The sequence below is a fragment of the Cynara cardunculus genome, assembly GCF_001531365.2.
Source record: "Cynara cardunculus var. scolymus isolate 2C chromosome LG 11, CcrdV1, whole genome shotgun sequence".
In the NCBI taxonomy this organism is placed as follows: Eukaryota; Viridiplantae; Streptophyta; class Magnoliopsida; order Asterales; family Asteraceae; genus Cynara; species Cynara cardunculus.
In genome coordinates this window covers 10,360,282-10,370,823 of record NC_037538.1, presented here as the reverse complement: position 1 = coordinate 10,370,823, position 10,542 = coordinate 10,360,282, and the positions used below count along the sequence as shown (strand labels likewise).

The window sequence follows — 10,542 nt, the reverse complement described above, 5'->3', positions numbered from 1 at the left end:
TAATATTGGTTCTCACAGTTACCACAAACAACTCAGTTCTCCCTTGAATAGGCCCATATATATATATAGGGAAGGGTTCAAACGAGAACACTTTCATTTTACGAGAATGCGAGTACACCATTTTACTATAGACAATCACATGTAATACTATTATTCCATCATATATGATACTAAATCAGAGACGCAGGTGATTTTCGATGCAAACTTGGTTGCGGGTCAAGTCGACCTTACACCACTAAGCCCCTCACAAGTATTATTTCACATGTGATAAGGGTCTTGTTGATATGATACTGTAATGCATCAAGACCATCACATGTAATGCTAAATGATAGACGCAGACAACCTTTGGCGCGACCTAAGTCATAGAATACGTCATCTGCATATCACAGGGTCCCCTCACGCGTATTATCACATGTGATAAGGTGTTCTTGCGTTCTCGTAAAATGGAGTGTTCTCGTTTGAACCTTCACCTATATATATATATATATATATATATATATATATGTCCATTAACCGTGAGATCCAATGTGAACTACTTATTTGAGATATTTACGGATATTTTTTAAATAAGTTAAAAGGGTAATATAGTAATTTTATTTTTGACAACTAATTAAAATATTTAATTAAATTTTTTAGAAGAAATATTTAATTAAAATTAGTTACCTACTATATCAATTACCTAATATACATCGTATTCTAAAGACATTTACGAATCAAAGTGTATCATAGTGATAATGTTTACAATGTTTCACGTGTATCACAATGTATTTTCTTTGCTTTATGAATGTATCATATTATGCATTTTTGTTATTTTCATTGTCTTACAAAGGGTATCACATTGTGCATCTTGTATGTATATCTGGATATCACAGTGTGTATCTTGTGTTCAAATAAGGTTCATCGGAATATGGTTCGCGGAATAAGATTAGCCAGAGAGAGGAAATATGTGAGATGAGAGAAGTTATTTTATAAAACCCCTAAAATGCTCTTAATTAATATTTTAAGTTAAAATTACCAAAATTATTAATTTCCCAATTTAACATTTGATTTGTGGTTGAGATTCGATCTCACGGTTACCACAAACAAAACAATTCTCATTTGATTAGGCCCCAATATAATGTATATATGTAGATATATATATATATATATATATAGAGAGAGAGAGAGAGAGAAGGGTGAGTTATTATACAACCTTTTATATTTGTAAAACCAATACAACTCAATCTCAACCATCCATTTAATTTGATGAATATGTAATTTCATAAAAGTTTTGATTGTTTCATAATATAAAGTATTGATTATAATTAATGAACTCTACTAATCTTCCATAAATATTTAAATCATAATAAATGAACTTTCATCATTTCCATAAATATCTCATCTGATTGGGCTGCATTGGTTTGTACAAATGGACATGGTTGCATTTGAAATATAGTATGTATGTATGTATATATATGATTCTTCATTTTGATGATGACTATGGGTTTCGATTTTCCGCTGATGGATTAGGAATTTAGTATTTAGTTTTGGTTTTGATTATCAGTTGATTATGGTTCTTTATTTTGGAAATGGATATGAATTTCGATTTTCCAATGTTGATTGATATGAGGTTTGAGTTGTGGTATTTGATTGATGAGGAACATGGGTTTCGACTTTTGGTAGGTGTAAAGATGTGATGTGAGTTTTGATCGAAGATGTAGCCATGAAGGTGGAGACAAGAAGGTGAAGGTATGGAGATGGTGGAGAAGGTAGGGAATGAGGCTTTCCACATGGGTTTGGGTGATGCCCAACTAAGTAGATCGCTTAATGATTCCAGTTTTGATTCATGAAACCCAACACACACACATATATATATATATATATACATATATATTATATATATACTATCATTTATTCCTAAACACAAGCTAATTGTTTATTTATGTTTTTGGTTAAATGGGTGTCATGTTCTTTGCTCTCTATTTTGTGTTCCTTCATATTTAAAATTAAATATTTTCTAAAATCAAGTTAAGTTTTAAAAAGTGCAGTTAACTTGATTGGGTTCTAATATCCAGGCCTTAATTGATGGGACTAAAATCGATGGACTAGAAGCTTAAATGCTGCCTTTTCTTTTTTTAGAGATTTAACGAATGAAATACCTCCAAGAAAAATGGAACATTCATAAAATGATAGTAAAGAAGAAGTTTAAGGATTAATTAAGTCAATCATCATCGTAAAGTTGAGGACTCGTTTGGAACTTGACAAATTATGTTTGAAAGGAATTTTTTTTTTTTTTTTGGAACAGCAAATATTATAAAACCAAAAAAAAAACAACTAGCTAGCGCAAGCCGCTAGCGGATACAAATCGCCATCAACGGGCTACTACACCAAAGTTCCCAATCAAGTTGTTTACAATTTTTCGATCTAACCTTAAGCCACTTGAAAGAGAAGAGAACAATATATTTGAAGATCGCCTTCGGTATTTTGGCAGGTTTGTTATGAACCAGATCATTACGATTAGCCCAAATATGCCAAATGAACACCAAGAGAATCACCTCCATAGCCTCAGCCGCCTTCTTTCCTTTGAATGGGAACTTAGCCGCCGCTATGAACTCCGTCAAATTAGTAGCTTGAAAAGGAAATTCCGGCCACCAATTTTTTACAAGCGCGCCAATTTTTTTAGACGTGGAGCATCCAAAAAATAAATGATTTTCCGTTTCTGGTTGACAAAGACAGCACGGACACATATACGACTCCATACGAATACCTCTATTCATAAGATTACATCTAATGGACAGCCTAGATTTGGATAAGCGCCAAAAAAGCATATTAACTTTACCTGGAACTGATTTGTTCCACAACGTACACCTGTGATCCGATTGAAGGACCCGCTCCTCAATTTTTTCCTACACGTCTTAACCTTGAATACACCATCGTCAGAGAGAGACCAAACACGGTTGCCACTTGAATCCAATGACCAGAAGTTGGTAAAATGAAGACCCACTTTACTCAAAAGAGAGTTCCACTTCGTGATCGCACCCCATACCCCCGACTTCCTACTACCATCACGAAATAAACCGCCATCCACGCCATGGAAAGACTTGATGCAATTTTTCCGTAAACTATCCTCGTCAGTGAGGAATCTCGACCACCATTTCCCAATAAGACTCCAGTTAAGCGCCTTTAGACTGCCTATACCGATACCACCCTTATCCATCGAGTTACAAGTAACACTCCATCTAATCCAAGTAGTCTTCCTTCCATGTGTACCTCCACCCCATAAGAAGTTGTTCCTGATGCTCTCAAGAGWGTTAATCACACAATCGGGAGCCTTAAAGAGAGAAAGCAAATAAACTCCCAAACTACCTAGAACCGACTTGCAGGGGATCTTCCGGCCACCGAAGGAAAGAGCCTTAGCCTTCCAAGAAGAAAGTTTCTCATGAAACTTAGAAATCAACTTAGACCAATTACTACGCCTACTCATTTGAGCACCCACCGGGAGGCCCAAATACATGAAAGGTAACGACGCAGACTTACAAAACATTCTCCGAGCAAGGAAATCGGACTCCCTTACCGTAGTCCCAATACCATAAAGGCAACTTTTATGAAGATTAATTTTTAAGCCAGAAGATAAGAAAAAACACCTTAACAGACGAATAAGATTAGTCCCATTAGACAAAGACCAATCCCCCAGAAAGACAACATCATCAGCGAATTGGACAAGCTCTAAGACTGGGCCACCATGGGGAAGAGAAATGCCAGAGAAGAGGCCTTTAATCCGGGCTTCTAACATAACAACACGGAGCGCCTCCATAGCAACGATGAAGAGGAAAGGGGCAAGTGGGTCGCCTTGCCTCACCCCCTTTTCCATTAAGAATTCCTCCGATGGACTACCATTAACAAGAATAGAGACACTCGCATTTGAGAGTAACCCACGAATCCACTTCCTCCAAGTAAGACCAAACCCCATCTGGTTCATAACATCATCTAAAAAACCCCAGTTCAGGTTATCAAATGCTTTTTCAAAATCAGCTTTAAAAATCAGAACTTTCCGTTTCGACTTCTTCGCCCAGGAAGCTAATTCATTAACAATCAACGGGCCATCCAGAATACAACGACCTTTGATGAAGGCCGATTGCTCTATGCCAATAATCGACTCCAAAACTCCTTTCAGTCTTTCCGATAAAACCTTAGAAATGATCTTACAAACACAGCCAATTAAATTAATCGGTCTATAATCTTTGAAAGAGGTAGGATCACTTACTTTCGGGACTAGAGTGATGAACGAAGCATTACAACCCCTTCTTAAAACCGCATTATGTTCAAAGGATTTGACAGCCTTGAAAATATCATCACTGAGAATATCCCAAAAAATTTTAAAGAAAGCGAAAGAGTAACCATCAGGGCCCGGGGCTTTTTCGTTACCGCAACTTCAAACAGCCGCTTTAATTTCCTCCAAAGAAAACGGCATTTCAAGCAAACTCTTCTGTTGAGTCGATAATTTATTGAAAAGATCACTTTTGAATTTCGGTCGACAAGCCACATCTTCCGAGAACTTACGCTTAAAGAATTCATAGGCCGAAATTTTAATGCGAATCGGGTCTCTAATCTAGCTGCCGTTTTCGTTTATACCAAGAATGTTCGATTGGCTGTACTTACTTCTAAGAATCCCGTGAAAGAATCGAGTGTTCTCGTCACCTTCAAGGTCCCACCTCGCTTTCGCCTTTTGCTTAAGATCACAGAGCTCTGCTTCGTCAATTTCTAATACACGCTTCATTGCATCAGCTCTGGCCTGTACGTCTGCGTCCGTAAGAACTCTGTTCATGGCACGAGCATCGAAATCATCGATTTTTGTTCTAAGGGCAAATTTCTCAGCTTTTCTCGACTCCATTTTAGCTTTCCTCCAGGCCTTAATGCCAGATTTCAACTATTTTAAAGGATAAAAATCTCATGTCATGTTCTTTTCACCTTTCCCTCACGGAATCCCAGGGGGTTTCACTTCGGCAATCTTGATTAAGTGAACGGAATGTTGTTCCTTAAGTTCTTGACCCAATGCCAGATGATATTTCGGCTTGGGATGCATTTTCTACCGGGAAAACCTCGCTTATTCAATTCAAGAACTTGATTTCAATCTCAATAAGTTCTTATATCTCATTTATGTCCATCAATCAAATGAATACGTATGTTTAACGAAAGAATATTAACTTCAATAAAACAAATTTAAAATACATAAAATTCTAATCTATTTTAATTTCATTGGTTGGACAGAGATGAGATATATGATTTAGGGATAATAGATTTTTATCCATGAATATCTGCCCATTAATTATTTGAGAGGAATGAATGAATTCGGAGTCCAATCTCATTGTTTCAAGTTGAGGGCATTTATGAGAGCTTTTGTGAAAGGGTGGTGATTCACAAAGCAACCCAGAGGAGAAAAAAAAAACAAGTACATTCAATTGTTAAAATCACGTTTACACATATGACTACAGTAGCATAAGATGTTAATGAGTAGTTTGGCATTAAATAGTTGAATGAATTGACTCAGTTGTAACACCCCAATTAATTTTAATGCATGGTTTCTTTTTATACTTATACATTCTGAGGTCTCATTACTTGTTTCCAACCTTTACTTTATAATATTTTGATATCTAACATGGTATATGTGTTCAAAAAAATAAATTTAGTGTAAAGTTGATTATTTCATATGTATTGAGAACAATGTTTCGGACATAAATTCTTTTACAACCACAAATATAACTTTGCAAAATCACGATACCCTTAAAATCAACATTATATATATATATATATATATATATATATAGCTTCAACCTATCTCATAAAAAATCTTTTGATAGACGAATTTAATTTCTCACGTCTTTATCAATTCCCTGCAAAATGACTTTCTCGCTCTTACATGCATCAATACCCAACTTAACAATATTTTACTCTTATTATGGTAATGATAATGGTATATTATCAAGCACATTATATAACTAGAATAACTATTACCACATTATGTTTTATTGAAACAATTTCGTATAACATCCATATGAATCCTCAAACATGTATATATAACAATTTCACATTGCATGAACATGTAACACCATATTTGCATAACCATCATTTTGTAGAAAACATGTGTACCTCAGTTTGAAAACACGTACGAAATTCTCTTATATAGTCCCACTTTAATTTATGCTTAAAACATTTTTATCATCCATCAGTAAATACAATGGGTTTTAATCAGCAATCAGTGGATTAATTGGATTGACCCAAAGGCCAATACCATTACTAAATATTAAACAACTTGAATTGTGACGAATGCATCCACAAAATAATACTTAATCTCCCTTAATCATTTTTAACTAGATTACAAAATTATTCTTGTTGAATTCCCTGTTACAATAACTTTTTCAAAGAACTAGGCTTAATGTAACTGTTCAGATCATCACCTTACAACCTAATCAATATAATAAACTTGTTTGTTTATCATATACATACAATAGATAGCCACAACCGTAATAACGTCTCAAACAGATTCTCTAAAATGGAGAAATAAAAAGTCAAAAACTCAGGAAGAAAAAAAAATACCTTAATCTTCAACGGATTTTCTACTCTGAAGACCACAATTAATTATATTATTAAAATATTCAATATAACTCATTAAATATTATTTTTTTTCTCTCCTAAACATTTAGATTCAAACAATTTTATTGGTAGAATGAATAAAAAGTCATTTCCTCTCATAAGTAATTATTTTTGGAGAAATCTCCAAATTTAAAGAATTTCATCCCCTCTTTCTCTCTCTCTCTCTCTTACTTTCTTCATTTGAAAAAGGTTTAAGAGAATCAATTAAAACAAAAATACTCAAGATCTAGGTTTTGGCCATTACTGCTTAAATTTCATTAAATTGGATCTTAAAGTTCATAAAAATATGTACCAAGTAGGGCTGTCCTTGGGGTTGGACGCACGACCACTGACCACAAAAAATAAGGGCCTAAATTTTTTTAGTACATATAGTTATGGTTCAACAAAGTTGGTAAATAAAAGAGACAGTTGTTTTAGTATCTAATAGGACTCAAAAAGAATTTATGATTATATTAAATGCCTAACATTTATTAATTATTTACATTGAAGAAGAAAATATGTAAAAAAGTTAACTAATTAATCGTTCATTTTATAGTATTACTTATTGTTTTTGTAAGTTATTTATCTAGAACGAAAGTCTAAAATTATTTGCCTAAAAAACGTTAATATATTTTTCATCATACTAGGGACTCTTTTAAGCATGAATTCTAATTTTGTATTAGAATATAACATATCTATTGTTATTAACTAAAAAACTTCTACCTTTTGAAAAAATTTATTAGACATGCCAACTAACTTACATTTATATCTAGGATTTTGTAAGTAATCTTTCATACATTATTGAATCTTTATTACCTAATATTAAGGGTACGTTTTTATCTCTAAAACAAGAATAAGATCTCAAGTTATAACTAATATGAGTTTTGATTAATTTAAGATTATTTGATGGTTCCCAAAAGGTTTGTTTTAATTTTTCCTCTAAAAAAGCTCAAAAAGTTTAAAATAGTGACGAAAAACATTAACATGATGTGACATGAAACTCAATTGATTTATATTGATTTGTATATAGTGTTGTTCCATATAATCAACATTTTGACAAAAAATGATGTCCATTTATATATTAAAAACATATCATAGAATGTTTTTAATGGTCCAATCGTATTGACGATATTATGTAAAACTCATATGATAGATAATATTAATTTAAAAATAATTATTTGATTGATTTTGCATCTAACAAATATTCTAAAAATCAATTTTATATGAATGATTAATATTTTTTAAATTTAATGTTATTTTTTAAATGATAAAAACAATATATTGAAAAAAATTGTAATTATTAACGGAAGATTGATCTCTTCTCTCTATTGTTTTCATACCAACAACCCTATTGGCCTTTCTTCCTTCCCTTTTTTCTTTCTCTATAGTCTCAACGAAGGCTATCAGCCCTCTCTCCCTCTTTTTGTTGTCGGTGCAGTCGTCATTAGCCAAACCAGCCCTAAAGGCTATGAACCAAATATATATATTAATAGCCATTTGGGTGCTTGCCACTCATTTCATATTCCACGTAACTTTCATGTGGCTTATTAATTAGTTGCAATTTTCAAGTGACATAATTAATGCAATGCGTCATTTATTTTTTATGGTAATTATTTAGTAACTACAATCACAATGATGATATATTTGCAATCATCAAGTTATTTTCTTTCACGAACGCTATAAAAATCAGTTAAAGCAACATTTTTAACACGATGCACTTTCGTTTACTTTGTAAAAATATGGATATTATCGTGAAAAACCAATCATTTTAATTGATTTGATGGTTGTCTTACGATGTAGGACTGGATTAATCATACTAAATATGTTCATTATAAGATAGGGAAAACACACTTTCAAGGAGAAAAGTTATATTTCGGGTCTTTTTCCGAAAAGTGCATTGAATATTTAATTAAAATTACGCTCAATCTTATATGAAGTATCAACCAGATATCTTTTCGATTACTGGTCCTTGGCCTTGTAACTTCAATTCGTTGGTTTTTCTGTTAAGGAATTTTGAAGTTAGCTAGTTTTAGACATGTTTTTCATGCTTCTATTGATTCATATACGACACAGTAATTGCTAAATCTACGTTAGGAGACTCAAGTAAAACTACTTGCTATAAAGTTAACACTTTAGATTAACTTAATGAAGCCCACATGGATCTCTATAATTTTTTTATTGCTCCCGCGTGATTAGAAAATTGATGATAAGAAAAACATATTAAGGATGAGTTCATCAACATCTTCTTCTATAAATACCATTAGGCACTTGGGTAGTTTCACACCACAAAATTAACTGGCTAGTGCTTCTTGATACTTAAAAAGTATTAGCTAGTTTTCAGTTCACATCCCAAAATGGCTTCAAGTGCTTTAAGAACAACCGCCTTTCTCCTCACTCTCAACCTTCTCTTCTTCACTTTGGTAAGTTCACAGACAGCACCTGCAGAAGCAACATGCCCTACAAGCTCTCTGAAGTTTGGTGTGTGTGCCGGATTCCTCAATAACTTGCTGGGTGGCATCGAAGTAGGATCCCCACCAACGATACCTTGCTGCAACCTCCTCCTTGGCCTTGTTGAGTTTGAGGCAGCAGCATGCCTTTGCCAGGCCATTAAAATTAATCTCTTGGGTATTAACCTCGATGTACCCATCTCATTGAACTTGATGTTTAACAATTGTGGAAAGGAGGTCCCTTCTGGTTTCAAATGTGCATAGATAACTTCAGCTTCTGCAAGTATCTTTGTTGTTTTTCATTCACGTCCTCTCTTCTTTGATTATGGTGTGTGTGTTATTAATTCGGGGTGTTATGTTTGGTTATATTTGATTTTAAATGTCTGCCATCTTGGCTTGTACCCTTGTAACTTTAAATCCTATCACTACTAATATGTGATTAGGGTTTTTTTGTATTGTGATTTAAGAATAAAGATGCATGTTCTTGAGATTACTAGGTTTTCGTAACACCGTCTTCCTTTTTTCTTTCTGTTTTTTTTTTCTTTTTGCAATAAGAGAGATTTTTAAAGCCTGAAATCAATTAAGACCTCAATACTCATTACTCATTACTCATTACTCATTAGATATTACTCATTACTCATTACTCATTACTTAACTATGGATATCTAAAAGAAGGGTCGAGTTCACGTGAGACAAGACTGTTTTCGTGAGACACGATTTTTACACTTGAAACTTCACAACAAAATGTTATGAAGGTAAAAAAAAGTCGAATCTTCTCGGCAAAAATACTGTGAATGTTACTTTCACAGTGTTTTGCTATGAAACTTCAAGTGTAAAAATCGTGTCTCACGTGTCTCACGGAAACAATCTTGTCTCACATAATACCAAGTCGTTACAAGAATGTTACTAAATTACTTAACAAACGATACTTTCCAAAACGGTTGTTAATGCCGAAAAATACAATACACATAGTGGACCTACTAAAAACAGGAGTATCACTGACAGTAGAAATCGTCGGTGATTCATTAGTGACGGTGATTATCAATGGATTATAGATGGGAATAATCCCCCAGTGTCACAATATAGCAGGTAAGCTAACCGACCGCCTTTAATGACATATTTTTAATACCAATCAGTGAACAAAACCGTCGGTAATGCGACACTAAAACTATTCAAAAATCATGTTATATCAACGCTCTACCCATGGATTTTAGATGGGAAACTCGACCAGAGAGCACCATTGATAAAGCGTTACAGACGTTAAATTAAAGCATCAATCAATAATCTACCCCTTTTCACTAATCACTTTAATTTTTTTTATCTCTAGATTAGAGATGGCCAAATGGGCCCGGCGCGGCCCGTAACCGCCGGAGGACCGGAACCGGGACCGGAGAGGGACCGGAACCGGCCCGGGACCGGTTGTGGACCGTCGGTTATGAACCGGTTATGGATTTTAACGTTTTTTAGGACCGAGACCGGTTAAGAC

At 33.9% G+C, this 10,542-nt stretch overlaps 1 protein-coding gene across 1 annotated transcript; it reads left to right on the top strand.

The window, feature by feature from the left end:
* Positions 1–8,895: 8,895 nt before the first annotated feature.
* On the top strand, positions 8,896–9,549 carry LOC112521202 (14 kDa proline-rich protein DC2.15-like). The gene has a single exon (XM_025129916.1). The coding sequence runs from the start codon at positions 8,964–8,966 to the stop codon at positions 9,318–9,320; it is 357 nt and encodes a 118-aa protein (XP_024985684.1). The 5' UTR covers positions 8,896–8,963; the 3' UTR covers positions 9,321–9,549.
* The last annotated feature ends 993 nt before the right edge of the window (positions 9,550–10,542 follow it).